Below are 19839 nucleotides of genomic sequence, written 5' to 3' on the forward strand. Positions count from 1 at the left end.
TTTGACCCAGCCATCCCATTACTGGGTATATACCCAAAGGACTATAAATCATGCTGCTATAAAGACACATGCACACGTATATTTATTATGGCACTATTCACAATAGCAAAGACTTGGAACCAACCCAAATGTCCAACAACGATAGACTGGATTAAGAAAATGTGGCACATATACACCATGGAATACTATGCAGCCATAAAAAATATGAGTTCATGTCCTTTGTAGGGACATGGATGAAACTGGAAACCATCATTCTCAGTAAACTATCACAAGGACAAAAAACCAAACACCGCATGTTCTCACTCATAGGTGGGAATTGAACAATGAGAACTCATGGACACAGGAAGGGGAACATCACACTCCGGGGACTGTTGTGGGGTGGGGGGAGGGGGGAGGGACAGCATTAGGAGATATATCTAATGCTAAATGACGAGTTAATGGGTGCAGCAAACCAAGATGGCACATGGATACATATGTAACAAACCTGCACATTGTGCACATGTACCCTAAAACCTAAAGTATAATAATAAAATAAAATAAATAGCAGTTTCCCTGGTTTAAAATCATCTGTCAGAGAGTTGTGAGACAAGGAACCTCAACTCGATGGGTAAAGTTCGAGATAATATTGTGAAAAACATTGTGATTGTAACAAAATGGGGACCAGAGATTGGGATTCAGTTTTGATTCTATCTCTATTTTGCTAAGAGAATTTGGGAAAGTCATTTTATCTCTCTGGGTTTCCATTTCTTTGCCTATAAATGGATATAACCCTATCAGCCTCTAAGAATTTTTATTATTAAACAAGATAATGGAAAAGATAATTTAAGTGGTTTTACACTGGAGTGAATATTCCTTCTTCTGAAGGAAGCACATATTTCTCCAAGGATAGGGTTTATATGCATTGCCTTTGTGAGGTGACTTTCATATGCCTCTGTCCCATTGCTGCTGATTTTGCTAATACTGACATGCATATTTCCCCAATTTCTGTCTAAGCCAATGGAGGATAGGAGAGCCAAGTAGGACGCTTTTCTGCAGGGCTGAGTATTATAAACATTGGCCAAGCTGAAGAGCGGAATCTATGTTTATCAGGGTAAAGTACCCACATTCAAAAGCAGCTGAGGCTTTTCATATCCCACTTAAAGTCTGCCAATACTGAAGATAGAAAATAGTAATATCTTTGTGTGAACACAGCGTATTTGTTTGATGAGTTTGATTTCCTTTTAGGGACATGAGTTGCTTTGAGGTCTTTTTTCCTTTCCATGGTCTAAATTTAATCTTTGGATATTAAGCAATGATTATGAAACATAAAGATCTTATTAGCTGAAAGGACATGTTGCTTGATGATGAGACACTGGAAATCTCCAAAGAGGACTCCAAGGGATACGGCTCTCTTAAGAGCTTAAAAAAAAGCCAATGTGTAAATATTCATGGAGTGTTTGCCAATTCCTAGGCTCAATATGAGGAGACTGACAAAGAGACACATGGTGTCATATTAAATATGTATTGGGCAGGGTGAAAGCCGCTGAAGCAACAATGGGGGAGAAACTTGTACTAGACCTCACAGCTCCCCTGGAAGCCTGCCTGGCAGAATCCCACTGAATTGAAAGGAAGCTGCTGTCCATGGTGGTAATGAGTGCTAGAATCTGGAAGCCAAGAGTTGAGGCTACCTGGTCCCTTAATTAGGGAATTGACTCTAACAGGGCCTCAGCTTGGTTGCCAAATAAAATGAAGCCACTGTACAGGGTTGTTAGGACCAAGGTCAAAGTTGAAGTATCCCTAGAGTCCAGTTGGCTTCTCCCAGATAAGTCCTCTGTCTCATATGCAGAGACTGGACTTCTGAAAGGTGAGGCTTGTGCTACCCTTCCCATCCTTGCTTACTCCATGCTCCACTTCACTCTCTGGGCTTCAAAAATAGTGGCCTCCTTAGAATTCCTCCAAGATGTCATACTCTCTCCGGCTACAGGACCTCTGTACACACTGAACACATCTCTCCACACCTCTTTGCCAAGTTAGTTCATACTCTTCCTCTTTCAGATCTTAACTAATTCTTCAGCAAAGTCTTCCCTGGTCTATAGCAGGATTTTAAAAAATGCATTCATAGAACCATATTCCCTATCTTCACAGAAATTATCTCAGTTTATAATTATATACTCAGTGTGTTTGATGAACATTACTCTGAAAGTGGCAAATTTGTTTTTTCCCATTTTCGTGCCTGGCACAAACTAGGTGCTCAGTTTATCGCTGTTGAGGGCTAGTCTTTATTTTTACTCGATATGGGCCTATTTAATAGATCCCATGTTGGACAAGGTAAGAACTCAGGTCAATTCATTCTTAGTCCTGCAGAGTTCAAAGGATTCTAGGTATACCATAGTTTTCATAAGGAAGCAACATCTTTTAATATAAGTTTTCATTTATTGCTATTGTCTCTTGCCCTAGAAAACTACTAATCTATTAATGAGTTATTATGGTCCTGATGTAGTTAGCCTATTAAGACCAAAGTTTGACTGCTTATGTGGGAAACTGTTACGCAAGACAAGGACAGACTGGCTATGGATGGAAGGGAGAGAATTCATGACCAGATATCATGAGGTTTAGGATGCCTTGCTTTGATCTGGTGCTAAACACAAGGCCCTAGACCTCAGAGTTCCTGCAAACATCTAGTAACTAGGGGGCAACATCTTGCAAAGGACACCCAACTGCAGAGCCAAAGGAAGAGTCTAGAATTGAAAAAATCCAGATAATAAAATTAGCAGAATAAAAGCTACCACTCTAATGTTCAACTTTTCTAGTTTCCTTGTTCTCTCAATAATTATCATGACTGTGCTAGTCCTGTTTACTGAGCATTTGCTTAGCAAGTCACTACCCTAAATGTGTGCAAGCATGTGTGTGTGTGTGTGTGTGTGTGTGTGTGTGTGTGTGTATTTAATTCTCATAATCCTCTTTGATAGAGCTGCTTTCTACAGATGAACAAAATGAGAAATGGAGGCTTGGATAGATTAAGAAACATGTTAAAGCTTATACAGCCAGAAAGTGGTAGGGCTAAGTGAGACCTCTATCACTTGTTGGACTCTGAAGCCTGAGTTCTCAACCATAATGCCAAAGTCACACCAAATGCCAGTCACAGGAAGTCATGACTTTTTTCTAACCATATCTCCAGATCACTTGTCTCACTATTTACTTAATACTTTACATACACTTACTTTGTAATCTAAATAGATTTTGAGTATCTGTGAAATTGTAGGATATGATGGTTGTGTTTTTTGACATTCATTAAATAAATACATAAATATAAAAACCAAAAAAAGTCTATGTATTGCTTAGAAGCACATTGCTTACCACCCCCAGTAGTAGCCACACTATGCTTTGGGAATCCCACGTTATTCTATCCTGAACCATGTTTCTTCTGTCTCCTTTGTGAATAAGGGGCATTGTGGAAATGAGACCTGCCTGGTGGCTGGTATTTTTCTGAGGCTGTTTTGAAAGATGGCTGCTTCCTACCCCAGAAGTGGCTATACTTCAGTGATGAGAGGCTCAGTGCTTAGGGCGATCTGGTTGAAAAGAACTATATAGATATCACTTATCATCGTTCTCATGATGACAATGATTATTTTACATATGGCTGCTTTAAGGGTGAATGGCACGGTCTCATTTGTATGCCAGCATCTGGCAGTCTGTCACACATCTGCAGAATATAACCTAAACTGCGCTATTAATATTTCCCCTTTGCATTCTCCCCAAGGCATCTGTCTCCCAAAATGCCTAAAGAAACTCCCCTCCCCCTTGAAGGCCTAGAGGCAAAATTCAGAAAACACGTCACCTAGACTGGGAAAGCAGAAGCTCAGAGTGACAGCCAGCTGAGCCTGAGCAGATTTCTGGCTCTTGGAATAGATGGAGAGAGAAAAAGGGAACCACCACCCACACTCATTCTATTAGCAGCTGCACTGCCAGGCAAAATTTGTAGGCAGGCCCAGACAGCATGTGGAGTCTGTTCCGTGATCAACAAAAGATGCCAGGCATGGTCCTGATGGTCAGTTCTCATTGTCTCCAAATATATCTCATAATTGCCACTACCTGATTAAAGCTGCCTTCCCTGAAAGCTCTTGGAGACTGTTTAGTGCTCTCCGTGGTGGAGACTAGCTATCTGTATACCAAAACCAGGTCTTTTTATCCTGGGCACACAGCCAGACTACATTTCCTAAGCTGCCTTGCAGTAAGAGGTAGCCACGTGGCTGAATTCTAGCCAATGGAATGCATGCTTTTTTAGGGCATGGCTCAGAGGAATCTCCCACTTGTGATCTTCCATGACCTTCCCCTTTTACAGTCCTGCTACAAACATGGTAACATTGGGGAGCTGCAAATGAAAGAGGCCCGAGTTTCTGAATTACTGATTGGAGGAGGCTGCCTGCTGATGGGGATCATCAATATTAGACTTCATAGGAAAATAATCTTTTATTTGTTTGAGCCATTATGGGGTCTATTCTATAAACTAACCTTCAGAGCTTTACTATAACTCTTAAAATTAAATTTCCTGGTTAGATTTTATGATGAACTGTCTACTGGATAGCGCTACTTTGATGACCTACTATTATTTCGAACTTGACATGCCCAATAATTTTCTGTGTGTCAGAGTGTTCCACATACTGGAATACAGCAATAGTTCATACAAGGCCCTTGCTCTTGTAGAATTTACATCCTAATATGAGGAAACCAAAAATACATAAATAAAAAAATTTCAAATCATGGTAAGTATCATGACAATAACAGGGATAGAGAGTTATTGGTAGCTACTTAAGAGTTAATATGAAAAAGTAACTCTGGGGCCTGAATAGTGACATGTAGCTAGCCATGTGAATGCTGCGGGCAAAATATTCTGGAAAGAGGGAACAGCAAACGCAAAGAATGGAAGAATAAGGTTTACTTAGGAACAGAATAGTGATTAGTTGGCTGAAATGAAGTGAATTAGGGAAGAGTGACAAGGCTGGATAACAAAGATGGAGACAGGTTCCAGATCATGCAGAATCTTATAGGCCAAGTTAAATAACTTGGATTTTATCCTGAGCTCAATGGGAAGCTACTGGAATGTTTTTTATCAGGGAAGGAATGGTATTTGAATTACATGTTGAAGGGTTCGTACTGTTTAAAAGGGCAAGAATGAATGGAGACCAGATGAGATTACTGCAGTGCAGAGGTGAGAGACAACAGTGGCTTATGCTAGTGTAGGTGGTAGGAGCAGACATAGGGATATATGAGTTGATTTGACATATATTTTAGAGGCAGGGCTCATGGATAGATGGAGTTAGAGTAGGGGAGGCTGGTAAGTGGAAGAGAAAACTCCATATTGATACCTAGGTCAATTGTTCAGTTGCCTGAGTTGTTCAGTGCCATTCCTCATAAATCTCATGCCTCAGGTTTGTGAGAAATGGAGCACATGATAGGTATTCAATAAATGACCAATTTTTACTATGAAGTAGAGGGTCAACAAAGTGGGGGTGAAAATACTGGTCCAGCTATTCAGCATTTTTTTTTTTTTTTTACTTTTCTATATATTTTTTATTTTTATTATTTTTTTGAGATGGAGTCTGGCTCTCTCACCCAGACTGGAGTGCAGTGGTATGATCTTGGCTTACTGTGACTCTGCCTCCTGAATTCAAGTGATTCTCCTGCCTCAGCCTCCCAAGTAGCTGGGACTACAGGCACCCACCACCACGCCTGGCTAATTTCTTTTTTGTATTTTTAGTAAAGTTAGGGTTTTGCCACGTTGGCCAGGCTGGTCTTCAACCCCTGACCTCAAGCAATCCACCTACCTAGGCCTCCCAAAGTGCTGGGATTACAAGTGTAAGCCACTGCGGCCGGCCGACTTTTCTATATTTTAATTTAACAGGAGATAATGATACTTACATTATAGGGTTGTTTTGTCAAATATGTCCTTGGGGGTAGAAATTATTAATATAAAGAGGCATGATGGGGGCTTGAGAATTGTTAGTAAAGTTCTGTTTCTGGATGTCAATGCTGGTTATAGGTGAGTTCAACCTCTGAAATTTCATCAAATTGTACAATTATAATACGTGTGCTTTTCTATATGCATAATATACTTCAATGAGGTAAAAATGTAATACTATAAAGTTCCCATTGCAAGTGCTTGGAACTCAATAAATGTCAGTCACTATTATTTTTACTATTATGATACAATGGAAACCAGTATGTCTGTGGTCCATGCTGTCCATACAGATTTATGAATCCTTTAACTGAGAAAGAACCTGAACTAGGGTCTTATCCTATTGTTGATAAAATCACCTCTAATTTTAATTCATGACATAAAAATGCCTCTGTATGAAGGAATTGATTCAGAGTCCCAATCCAGAGCTAGCCCTGGCCCCCCACTTATAATAACAATATTTCCCTAACTTTATTGTTATGACTAAAGAGTCTCATAGTTGCCAGTGTATTTTAAAAGGGGCAAGTTGTCCGCAAATGCTAGGTGTTGCATTTCTATTCCATATTTTCCCCCAGCCCACTCGTACCTGAATACTCTTAATTCAGGCCAGTTGATTCTTGATCACAAAGAAAGGATACTAAAACTTTGATTGGTTATTTCAAAGTTCCATAGGTTAATCCTCAGGTCATCAGCGGACATGTAGGTTTCATAGTCGCTGTTGACGGATATGGAGTTGATGTGATATGTGTGTGCGTTGGCAAATACTCTTCGTGGGGTGGCCTCCACCATCAGGTCCATGGGTCTCAGGACAGGCACCTGGGATGCAAGAGAAACAAATCACTTCAGAACCAAAGATCTTCCACAGGAAAAGAGTGTGCATGCTAATGTCACTTATTATCACACACAAAATAATAGCCACATCGAAGAAACTCCAAGTTAGAGAAAGAAGAGGCTAATAACGAATCACACATTGTTCTTGTTCCGTTCTGTTCCTCCTCTTTCAAAAGATATCACCATCACTTAGCCCTGGTGGGAAATTTCATTCTTTATAAATTCTAAACATTTTTCTAAGCCCCTCCAGGTAGCCTCATTTCAGGGGAACTTGGCTTCCATTGTAGAGTCATTACCTTCCAGAGACATTGTTCTATTTTTTTTTTAAAAAAACATGAAATCTATTTAAAAAAAAGGAGTTGTGGGAAAATTTTAGAAATGCCTAGTTCAACTTTAATCTAAATTTATCTTTTATGTCTTTTCATCTCATGGCTTTGGAAGCTACACCCCTTCCTGGCTTTATCCTTAACCCTTAAGGGCATTTTGGGAAACTTTAGCATCACCCAAGACTCTAATCGTCCAAATTCAGCCACTAATATATAGGGAACCCAATGACATCTGATTGACCTGAGAAAATCTTGGTTTATATTTGTCTTAGAGTGCGAACCAGGTAGTGTCCACTTTTACATGCAAAACTGTCCCAGTTTGGACATTAATCATATGGTCACCTTACTGATACATAAATACTTCTCAGTAAGTATTTGTTGAATGAGTAAGAATACATGATTAAATGATTTCTTTCTGGTGGATCAGAGAATCGGCAACTAAATAGTTTCCCACACATGACTGTCTTTCTGGCAAACATGAACAAAGACCTATCACTCTTCCTCCTTTGAGTTCTGGGTGAACTGGCTACAAAGAAAGAGAAGAATACTAATGCCTGAGAGCGAACAAACTAAAAAAACACCCAAGACAAACAAAACCCCACAACACAGATGTGGTCCCTTAATAGAAACTAGATAATAAAAATAATCAAAGCTATTTTCTTTTCAAGCAAATCATTTCTTGCAACTGAGCCCCGACTGATTTGATACCAGGTGGTAGATTAAGACTTCAACTTCTGGACTGGCTTCAACTCAGGTGGCGAGGAGAAGAAAAACAAAAGTTAAATTTTCTGAAGTGCGGTCACCTCACCAACATAACCTTTTAGGAAAAAGAATTCTCCCAGTTCAGACTTGAGGGACTTTAACTCACCTATGAGGAAGTTTTTTTTTTTAATGTATTTTATTTTATTATTATACTTTAGGTTTTAGGGTACATGTGCACAATGTGCAGGTTTGTAACATATGTATCCATGTGCCATGTTGGTTTGCTGCACCCATTAACTCGTCATTTAGCATTAGGTATATCTCCTAATGCTGTCCCTCCCCCCTCCCTCCACCCCACAACAGTCCCCGGAGTGTGATATTCCCCTTCCTGTGTCCATGAGTTGTCATTGTTCAATTCCCACCTATGAGTGAGCACAGGCGGTGTTTGGTTTTTTGTCCTTGGCGATAGTTTACTGAGAATGATGGTTTCCAGTTTCATCCATGTCCCTACAAAGGACATGAACTCATCATTTTTTATGGCTGCATAGTACTCCATGGTGTATATGTACCACATTTTCTTAATCCAGTCTATCGTTGTTGGACATTTGGGTTGGTTCCAAGTCTTCGCTATTGTGAATAGTGCCGTAATAAACATACGTGTGCATGTGTCTTTATAGCAGCATGATTTATAGTCCTTTGGGTATATACCCAGTAATGGGATGGCTGGGTCAAATGGTATTTCTAGTTCTAGATCCCTGAGGAACCGCCACACTGACTTCCACAATGGTTGAACTAGTTTACAGTCCCACCAACAGTGTAAAAGTGTTCCTATTTCTCCACATTATGAGGAAGTTTTTAAATCAAATAATGATTCAGAGAGGAAACATAGAATTCTAGACAGATGTGGTACTTGATAACCCAGAAACCAGAGGTGACTTGAGGTGTGGCTGTAGAAGGGTCAGGGGTCCTCTGAATACTAGGAAAGGAAAGGGAGGGAAGGTCTTTGTGGTCCCCCATCCCAATTATGGATAAGGGCCCTATAGATTAAGTGTGTGTGGCAGGGAATGGGAGACCAGGGTTCTGATCAGATTCACCACTAACCAATAGGCTATGAGGTCTGGGCAACTAACCTGCTCCTCTTAAGCTTGAGCTCAATTGCACTGTCTGCAAAACAGTGACCATGCTCCCTGTGCCCTCACTATCGCAAAGGGTGGTTTGGGGTTTTGTTGAGATGATCTGACCTCCAATGCATCCTCCTATCCACTCTTTCAACAATATTTACTGAGTGTCACACAAAGTCCTGGGGTGTTCAACTGGTGAGCAGAACCAGACACAGGTCCTGGCATCATATACCTGTTCTTGTCAGGAGAGATAGACATAATTAAAAGGGCTAGGTGCGCAAAAGAGAGGATATACTGCCAAGAGGGATTTAACCTGCTCAGGGAGAACTGAAGAGGCTTCCCTGAGAATGTATGTGTTGGAATGTGAAAGATGGGTAGGGATTTAACCAGGCCAGGAGGGGATTGGAAGGGAGAATGTGTCTGAGGGATGTACAAATGTCCCATGGTAGAGGTGAACAAGGCAAGAGTGAAAAACTGATAGGTCACTGTAGTTGAGACAGAAGTAGTGATAGGAGCTATTGTGGGAGATGAGGTGACAGGGTAGGTAGGAGGCAACACCCCCCAAAAAAGTTTTGCCATTATTCCAAGTGAATAGGGAAAAAAATGAAAGGATTTGCAATGATTGTGGCATAATCAAATCCAGGTTTTGATTAGATCAGTCCAGATGTACAATGGAAAATAAGTTAGAGGACGAATGAGGTAGAATTTTTAAAGGGAAGATCATACACTTTTGGACATCAATTAAGGGCATGCCTGAGTTAAGGCATTGTGATGGATAAAAAAGTGACTTTGCTCTCAGAAACTACACCGAAATATTTATTGAGCATTTTCTCTGTGTCAAGCATTCTTCATACATAATCTCAGGTAATTCTTTCAAAAGCTCTGTGAAATAGGTACTCATACAAAGAGAAAACTCAGGCAGAGAGAGGCTAAGTCACTGGCCCAGGGTTGCCCAGCTATAGGAAGCATAGCTAGGTTTAATTCAGGGACTGGAAAGTGAGTGTTCTTTCCACTGCACCACATCACATTGAAATATCATACAAGATAGGTATGATAAATGCTCTGAAAGTGACATAAATTGTCAGGAGAATTTATGGAATAACTAGTGTTACTGGTAGTTATAATGGTAGTGGTATTCATAGTAGTGCGGTGGTTAAGAAACCTCAATTAGGTGTTGTAGGTGTTCACGGTATTTGAACAGGGCATCTATTCTTTCAGAAACGTGTGCCATGCTTTTATAGTTTGTCACAAAGGAGCTCCCCACCTGAAACTTTTGGTTGCTACCTGGTTCCTCTGCCATCAAGAGATACCAGCGCTCAAAGTAGGACCCCAAGGGTCACAAAAGAAATGGAATCTGCAGGACTTCCTGTGGCTCCTCCTAAACTCTTCCCCGGGCCTCCTCGGTTACCATGCATTGTCTGCAGAGATTTCTTGTGGCCGTGGTGACATGGAAGGGAGCAGGCAACCAGGAACAAGAGGCATTACAGAGTGGGAGCTGCCAGCCCACAGCTTCAGCTTAATGTGATGGGCCTGCCTGCTAATTCAGGCTGACATATTCCATGATGTACCACTTAATGGGGAAGGGCTCCGTGTAGGTATCTGGGGATGGAGCATCTAATGCTTCGCCCAGATAAGACAGGGGGGATGGAGAACTGAATGCCGCTCGTGGTATTCCAACATCAGTCCCAGGCCTATGTAAAGGCTTGTCTGATGCCCAGTGACTCCCCTCACAAGGAGAAAGAGGGAAGTTTGGTGGTTCAAGCAGGACACGATGGACCGATTAGGAAACCACATTGAGACTGTGTTTTTCATCTGCTCTGGCCACGTACTCCTTTTAAGGCCAGGCAGGAAGGAGATCCGGACACTATTCCCTGAGTCAGGTCCACAGTCAATTGTTAAGGCTGTCTCTGGAAACATACATGGAGAGCTTCCTGTGCCAATCACTGCGTTTAGAACCCCTGACTCCCTGCCCCACCCAACTCCAAGGTGTTATCTCCTCCAGCGCCCTCAGTAACCAGACTTCCAAGGAAGATTCTTCTGTTTGCCCCATTTTATAGGGGAGATGGGGGGAGGTGGAGTATCCAGTCCAATGTCACCCAAAGAATAAGCTGGGGGCTGGGATCTGAAGCCAGTTAATTTGGTTCCTGAATGAGCGCACCTAGCCACTACTGTGAATGACACTGTTAGGCTGAAATACAAAACTGCCATGTTTGCAAGTCAAAAGTTGTCAAATATCAGCAATCTCATGTAGTTTAACCTAACACTTTGGAAAGGCTCTGTGGTGTATGGATGTGACATCAAATCAGGGAACATTTTGGCTTGGAGGGACCCTTAGATCCTCTTCCTAGGACATCATCTGTGTGTGTGGCGGGAGTCTTATAGTGGGAGGCCATAGTGTCTAGGCCTCTCCTCCTTCATTATTCTTGGTATTATATGCTTGCATCCTCAATAACATCATGCTGAAAGAACTATTTCTGCGGATAAGCAAAGTGTGAAAGTGAATAGCCAGGGCAGTTCTTAAAATCTACAGATGAGGACATTGAGGTCTGAGAGGTTAAGCACCTTGTCCATGGTCACCCTTCCAGGGTTGCTTGCACAGCCTAGGTCTCTGCTTCCTGTCCCAGACTTCTGCTCCCACACACCATCTGCCTGAGCCATCCTCCACAGGACCGGAACGCCCTTTTGCCAAATGACAGAAGGAGAGCCAGACAAAATTCAGATCAGGCCAGGATGTCTTAACTCAGTTCAAACCTTGTCTGAGCCATCTCGGCAGAGTCGTAGATGGGGCTAGGATCAATGCGGAGACAAGAGATGTGCTGCGTGAACAGCGGTCAGTCCTTGGCCCCCTGAGTGGTCAGTCCTTGGCCTATCTGCAGGTGGTTCTGTGTTGAGCAGCTGGAATTCAGTGATGTCCCCCGATTCAGGTGCTTCACCCTTCTCTCTGACCCTGGTTGAGTTTCAGCTCATTCTCCTAGGTTGCTTTCAAAGGACGTGCATCCCAGCCCTGTGTCTTGCCTGGACGCCCAGTATTACATTAGAATATCAACCAAATAATGTCCCAAGCCCAAAAGAGCAGCCTGAATCTAATCTGCAATAAAGCTTACAGAGATATATTTCAGTTGTAATATTCCTGGGAAGCTCTTCTGCCTAGAGAGTGGCACAGCTTCCCCCCTCACTTCAATCAGGCCCTGCTCAAATGTCACCCCCTCAGGGAGGCCTTCCATGACCATGCCACCTCAAATCGCACAGCCTCCAGTCTATCCTCTTACCCAACTGACTGCTTAGAGTGTTTTAAACACTTCAGCAGTTCCTCAGTGAATTTTCATCGCTATCCTATGATTAACTTAGTAGATGTTACAACCCCTGTTGCACAGATGAGGAAGCTGAGGCAGAAAGGTGAAGTTGTCTAAAGGCTCACAGTGAGTCTGAGGCAGGGCGAGTACTCAGGCCTGGCACTCCTGCCACTCCTTGACTCAGGAGTCTATGCCCTTAGTCGCTTAAGGCACACTCAGATGCTTGGGAGGGAGACAAGTAAACAGACCTTTCAGCGAGGGCGATCACGCTGCCATGGAGGTCATCAGGCACTGCCCAGGAAGTATGAGCCAAAGGGGTCCTGCCTGGGGATCCCAAGGCAGACCTCAGAAAGGAGAAGACTACCAAGCTAGGCAGGGCTTGAAGGGTGAGTGGGAGGTCCCCAAAGAGAGGTGGGGGGCAGGGAGGGGAGGGAACTGGGCTTCAGTCAGAGGGACCAGCAGTGTGCAAACTCAGAGGAGAGACAGCAAAGTATACACATACAGATGGGTGACTGTGCTTCTGGGGTGAGGGCCGTGATTTAGTTATTCATTCAACAAATACTTATTAAATTCCTCCTCAATAGCAGACATGTTCTAGGGGCCAGTGCCACAACAGTGAACTCTCTGTGGGGCATAAGTTCTTGTGTGTATGTGCACATGAGGAAAACCTGAGTTGGGTAAGGGGCTAGCAAGTGGGAGGTGTGCTCTTTGAGGTGGGGTGGTCATAGAAGGTCTCTCTGAGGGAGTGGTGTATGAACAGAGACCTGAATGAAGTGAGAGAGGGAGCCATGCAGCTCTGTGGGGAAGAGCATTCCAGCCAGGGGGGAACAGGCAATGCAAAGGCACTGAGGTTGGAGTGTGCTTAGAGTACAGGAGGAACAATAGCAAAGAGCTTTTTTTTTTTTAAATAAGAAATGGGGTCTTGCTATGTTGCCCAGGCTGGAGTGCAGTGGTGATTCACAGGCACGATCCCACTACTGATCAATATGGGAGTTTTCACTTGTTCTGTTTCTGACCTGGGCAGGTTAACCCCTCCGTAGGCAGCCTGGTGGTCCCTCACTCCCGGGAGGTCACCATATTAATGTGAACTTAGCGTGGATTTCCTATCAGCATAGGGCACTACAGCCCAGGACTCCTAGGCTCCAGTGATCTTCCTGCCTCAGCCTCCTGAGTAGCTGACTACAGGCACATGCCATGTACCTGTCAGCAAAGAGCTTTTATGGCTGGAGAGGAGTGAGTAAGAAAGCATGGCAGTTGGAGAAGATGTTGGATCAGTAGTCAGGGCCGGATCACCGCCTTCACTGTGCAGGTGAGGAAAGCTCAGGGAGGTGTGAGTGGCTACCTGTGAGTAGCTGCCTGACACGGGACTCTATCCTCCCTCACCATTCCTTCTGTCTCTGCTCACCCGCTTTGAGTCTTCCTCCCCCAGGTTCTTATTATCTTTCCTGCCTCTCCTCTTGGGAAATACCAGATCATCTTTCACTTCCCAGAACCCATTTACTAACAAAATGAATGTTGCTGTCATTTGGCTTATTTGGTGATCACACCAGTGATTCTTCACAATCTTCCATGACACCTAAGTGGGGGTTGGTGGGTCACGGTGCCTTGCTTCAGAGACACGCAATTAAAGCAGAGTAGAGCCCTAGAAAACAGGAAGCCCCTGAAGCCTCCACTTTAACAAACATCTGTGAAAAGGCACAGAAAGGGGAGGCCATGGGGAGGACTCCCCTCAATGCGCCTTCATGAGAGGAGTTTTTCAGAGAAAAAACAACAGCTGTGTTTACCATGGCAACCTCCAGCAGCCCAGTAAATTGACAGATTCAAGACAAGACTCAGAGAAGAGAGAAGAGATGGCCAGATAGGAGATAAAGAACAGAAAAGATGAAGTCATGGAGAAGGAAGAAAAGAGAGATGTCTGTCTGTAGGATGTGGATGGATTTTAGCTGTTCAGTAACTCTAGGTCAAATCTCATTGAGGTGAACAGACAAACCTTTGAATACCATTGCTTGTTACGTACAAGCATAGGTAAATTATGTTATGGAAGGAGCATCCACGTTTCCTTCCTAAAATCAGATCTCAGGAGTACCCACAGGGTAGGTTCTCCTTACTTTTGCAAAAGAAAGATATAGAAAATGTACCTTAACTTATCCTGAATCTTACTAAGGTGTACTGCGCAATTCATAAACACTTCTGAGAAGGACATTTGCACGATACTTTTAATCAAGGCCCCATAGACACCCCCATCCCCAGCTCATTATGATACATACAACATAATCAACATTATAGGGTCTTTTGAAAAAATTGCTATCAATTAAATCCACACTTGCTCCATATCTCCTTGTTAGTGTTCAACAGATGCTCCCCATTCCCCTCTCCAAATAATTGAGATTACATTTAGACTGACAGTATATATCAAGGTCATGGGGTTTGGTGGGTTCTATATCATCAGTTAGGAAGTGCACATAGGAAGGTTATAACCCCACACTGGCCCCAGATAAAGCCTTCAACAAACATTTATTGAGCATCTACTACATGCTGAGAAGTTGCCACACAGAGTATCCTTGAGAAGCTTAGGGGAGGTAGGCAATATGTAACCCCCTCCTTCTTCTTACTCAAACCACCCCTTTTGGGAAGACTGTTTGATCTAGAAAAGACAAAGATGACAGCAGAAGTCCTGGGTGTCCGCCTCATCCTAGGTATAAGGAAACCCTGACCCTGGTGCTCTGGGACCACAGGTTTGAGGCCCAGTGGAGAATCTGAGGGTGAATATGTTATCCTATCTTGAGGCACTAGATGGTAAATCTCTTAGAGGGGCTTGGAAATTCCAGATTCCAGCCTCCCTTCAAATTTATCACCTTGCCTTTTCACTGGGCTTCCTTCAAGAAACAGCCTTCATGACTTTTTAGTAACAACTGCCATAGGTTTGGGATAAAGCCAATAGCTAAGGGGCACCCAGACTTCATTTTCAAGGAAGAGGGAGTAAGTTGTCATAAAAATGGGAGAGCATTGGGTCCTCCTGTAAATATCCTAATTCCAAAGAATACAGCTTGTTGGTACAGAGCAGCTGTCTTCAATGAGAATAGTGTTCCCCTAGGAACAGTAGTGGTGGATGACTTCCTAAGAACTATGTGAAAAAGTTTTAAGGAAATTCATTTCTTCATTCCTAACTTCCATGTTCTCCTTCCTAAAATCAGACCTTCTCAGGAGTACCCACAGCCTAGGTTCTCCTTCTTCCTTTTGCAAAAGAAAGATATAGAAGATGTACCTTAACTTATCCTGAATCTTACCAAGGTGTACTACGCAATTCATAAACATTTCTGAGCGGGACATTTGCATGATACTTTTAATCAAGGCCCCATAGATGCCCCCATCCCCAGCTCATTATGATATGCATTTCTAATAAGATTTTACTTTTTATATTTAGTCATCATTTGTCAGAATTATATGTTTATGTTGTTTTGATGTATTGTGTTCTATTAATAGTCAAAGAAACAACTAAACCCAGAAGATAATCTTGAAGTCTTACAGTCATATATTCATAAAAGAAAAACTATTTACATCTATATTTGTCATAGAAATGATCAAAAAAGCTTTTAACATGATTTAGGGGAAATGCAATAAAAATAGATGTTTGAAGAAGAAAAAATAATAATATAAAGCTTCTGACTTAAAAAAATTTGTTCACATATTCTTTTAGTGGGTATTGGTGAGTATCCAGTAATGAGGTATTTAAATCCCACTGGATGCAACAAAAAGGTGATATAAAAGCTTTATTTTAAACTGCCAATGTTTAAAATACTTTGAAATCACATTTTCTGCAATTATTTAACATTACAATGGAAATGCTTAGTTGCCTACTTTAAAATGCTCAGGAAAGTACATAGCTATTCAAAATCCTTCTAGAGGTACATAAGCACATAATTTTAATGGTATAAGAGGATTTTTTTTTTTTTTTTTTTTTTTTGAGACAGAGTCTGGCTCTGTCCCCCAGGCTGGATATTTAGAGTTACGTGGATTTGGGCTTGGATCCTGGCTGTGCTAATTACCAACCATGTGGCCTTGGGCTTGCTGCTTAGTCTTTCTTGATATCAATAGTCCCTTCCTTAATGTTGGGGATATCTAACACTTTCAGTAGCACTGTTAAGAGAACTTAGCACAAGGATTGACACATACCATCTAACGAAGAAACATTTATGGAGACATGATTTGTGCCAGGATTGTGCTAAGCATTTATGCACATCATGTTACTGAATCTTCACAATGGCCTTATGATTATCTACTAAGATCATTGTCATTTTATGGATGTAACTCCTGAAGCAACACAGGTCATGAAGTTTGCCCAAGGTCATATGGTTGCCAAGGGGTAGAATTGTCCCTGGATGTCGGCTGTCTGGCTCCAGTCCCTATGGTAGCCATTATTAGCATTCTTACCATTAACTTCCAATTGTAGAAAAATGGTCCATTCTGAAAGATTGCCTGGGGAAGATTTTCTGACTTTTCTATATTGACTATGAGGTTTTAGCATCTCTTCCATCCACCGAGGGAATTCAGTCATGATTATATAACGTTAAGGTTGCTTAGGAAAAGTAGCTAGGGGAATGATTGGTCATTGGATAGTGATTAACTTTATTGAGAATTTAAAAAGCTGAAAGCTGTCCTGGTTAGGAGTTTTGCAAATAGCTCTGTCCTCATTGTCATTAAAATCTTGAACAATACGGACGCTCATCCAATTATCAAAGCAACCTGGGGGGCAGAGTGTGGCATTGTGTGTACCTATTATTGAAGGGTAATTCAGTGTAACAAACCAAATCGAGTATGTACAATGACTGTCAAATAAAATAAACCACTAACAAATTAAATTACTTTTCATTTTCAGTAGGAAGAATGCCAGTCATTTTTCATTTTAAAAAATATGCATCTTAATTCCATTTTTTAAAAACGTGAAAAGAAGCATTTAAAGGCCTCTTGTGCTATCTATACTGATGTTTATTTTCTATAGATATATTTCTCCTGGTCCTGGGGCATTTTCCCTCAAAGAATTAGTGGAGCGTTAAACCTCGCTTTGGTCAAAAAACCTGTTTCTTCCATGGATCAATGGTGGAGGGAGTTCAGAAAGCAGGAGTGATAGGCTGGCTCTGGCTTACAGTGACATATCAGAGCTGTTGTTTCCAGAATGAAACTGCCACTCACCAGCACCCCGCCAAAACCCCCTGGGAATCCTATCCAAATAATATAATTTTGAGATTTCCCTGCTCACACCCTTCAACAGCCTCAATATGTCCCCAATTTCTTCTTTTACTGGCTTTGTCATATAGATTGAAATAAGCCTGAGAAGAAAAACCTCTTTGAACCAAGTCAGGCTTTGTGTTTCAGGTCATTAAATATCTTAGAATTATATTCTTTCATTTGACAAACATTTATTAAGTGCCAATCACTGTACTAGGTAGTGTGTGTACACAGTGAACAAAACAGATTAAGGGGTAGAATTTAAAGTCTAACAGGGAAGAAAGACATTAATGTAAGTAAATACATTGTTATAAACTGTCACTGATGTTACAAAGAGATGTATATTGTTTCATGAGAGAAAGAAATAGGGGCTCTAATTTAGATTGAGGAATCAGATAAGTCGTTTTTAAAGAAATGACATTTCACCGCACGAAAGCAGGGCCGTAAGTATTCAATCCTCTAAATCAGTGTTTCTCAATTAGGAGCGATTTTGCCATTGGGCATTGTCTGGAGGTATTTTTGATTGCCAAAATAGAGGGGATGTTACTGGCATCCGTGTGCAGGAGCTAGGGATGTTGCTAAACTCATTTTGATGAACAGGGCAGCTCCCCCTGAAACAAAAAATTATCTAGCATAAAATGTCAACAGTTCTAAGGTTGAAAAACCCAAGTCTTAAGGACACTCTCCTGGAACACAGTCCAAATCTAGGGTGGATAGAAGAAACCAAGTACTAACTTCTACAGTAGGCCAGCAATAAGTTTCAGTTCATGAAGATGTTTTGGATTAAAAGGTACTTCACATACAAAGATATATACATATATACATAAATATATAAAATATCTATGTTTAATATCTATATTTCAAAGACATATAAAATATATATTTGAAAGACTTATCCCCTATGGCCAGCTATAAGAATAATATATAATGCATAAAAGCTGCCTGGGGAATTAATGTATATATTTTAAATTCAATGCATCAAAAATGGTTTGCATGGCAAAAAATTTCATGCTCTTTGTGTCATTGACTTCTTTTGGCCTGACTATAAAAAGGAGAGGAAAGATACCTTTTTCTCAGAAGATAAACTCACTAATTACCAACTCGTGCAGAAACCTGTAATTCTGCCAGTTTTATCTTATTTTTTCCCCAGACACTTACTTTTTATGCCAATATCACTATTTCTCAAAGTGTGTTTCCCTGTTCACCGCCTTTCCTGTTATTTCCTTTGATGTTTTACATTGTGCAATGCCACAAGAAAAAAAGAGACATCTTAAAATACTCCAGTAGAGGAAAATTACAATTAACATTTATAGCTAGGTAGAGTGGGGTTGGGAGAGGCAGTGGTTTAATTTTTGGTTAGTTTGGTTAGGATTCATCACAAAAATTGTTTTTGCTGTTTTTTAACTGTTATTGATGAAGTATTACTTTTTCCTATTATTAGGATAAATATCACTGAATCTTTGATCACCAAGGATTGACCAAGCCTCAGAAGTATCACACTGGCCGGGCGCGGTGGCTCACGCCTGTAATCCCAGCACTTTGGGAGGCCGAGGCGAGTGGATCACGAGGTCAGGAGATCGAGACCATCCTGGCTAACACGGTGAAACCCCGTCTCTAGTAAAAATACAAAAAATTAGCCGGGCGTGGTGGCGGGCGCCTATAGTCCCAGCTACTTGGGAGGCTGAGGCAGGAGAATGGCGTGAACCTGGGAGGCGGAGCTTGCAGTGAGCCGACATTGTGCCACTCACTCCAGCCTGGGCGACAGAGCAAGACTCCGTCTCAAAAAAACAAACAAAAAAAGTATCACACTGCATTCTGTCATTTATTACTGTGGAATACACAGAACCAAGAAGATAAATACAAATTTGATATTGACTTCAAGAATCTTACAGCTGGAAGTTACCTGAGAAGTCATTTACATTAAAAAGGTCTGGATAAACACAAAGATGCATTTCTAAGAATTTAAAAAACATGGCCTTTCATAGATATCCATAGCATGTCAGTTCTGCCTCCCACCAACAGATGGCAGTAGTAATTACTAGCAACACTTTGATTTAGAAACAAATTGACTGAAGATTGACTTTTCAGGGTTACATTGTCTGATTCCCAACCTTGGCTGCACATCAGAATCAAATAAGACCTCTTGTTAAAAACTGATGCCTGACCCCCCGGGGTGCTCTTTTGCCCTTCTGCTTCTGCCATGGGGTGATGCGGCATGAAGACTCTCACAAGAGGCTGGCACCTTGATATTGAACTTTCCAGCCTCTAATACTGTGAGAAATAAATTTCTTTTCTTTATAAATTACCCAGTCTGTGGTATTCTGTTATACAAACACAAAATAGACTAAGACCATGTGTTTAAAATGATTTTTATAGTTCTATACTGACTGAAGTTTTATTTTAAA

At 41.5% G+C, this 19839-nt stretch overlaps 1 protein-coding gene across 16 annotated transcripts in view; it reads right to left on the reverse strand.

The window, feature by feature from the left end:
- The window catches only part of PPP2R2B (protein phosphatase 2 regulatory subunit Bbeta), a 503044-nt gene that overhangs the window by 53344 nt on the left and 429861 nt on the right, over positions 1-19839 (reverse strand). For all 16 annotated transcript variants that reach the window (XM_032158260.2, XM_032158258.2, XM_032158257.2 and 13 more), the window contains one exon: positions 6574-6751. In XM_032158260.2, the coding sequence (XP_032014151.1) occupies positions 6574-6751 (178 nt within the window). The remainder of the gene's footprint in view (positions 1-6573; positions 6752-19839) is intronic.

The sequence above is a fragment of the Hylobates moloch genome, unplaced genomic scaffold (assembly GCF_009828535.3).
Source record: "Hylobates moloch isolate HMO894 unplaced genomic scaffold, HMol_V3 SCAFFOLD_6, whole genome shotgun sequence".
In the NCBI taxonomy this organism is placed as follows: Eukaryota; Metazoa; Chordata; class Mammalia; order Primates; family Hylobatidae; genus Hylobates; species Hylobates moloch.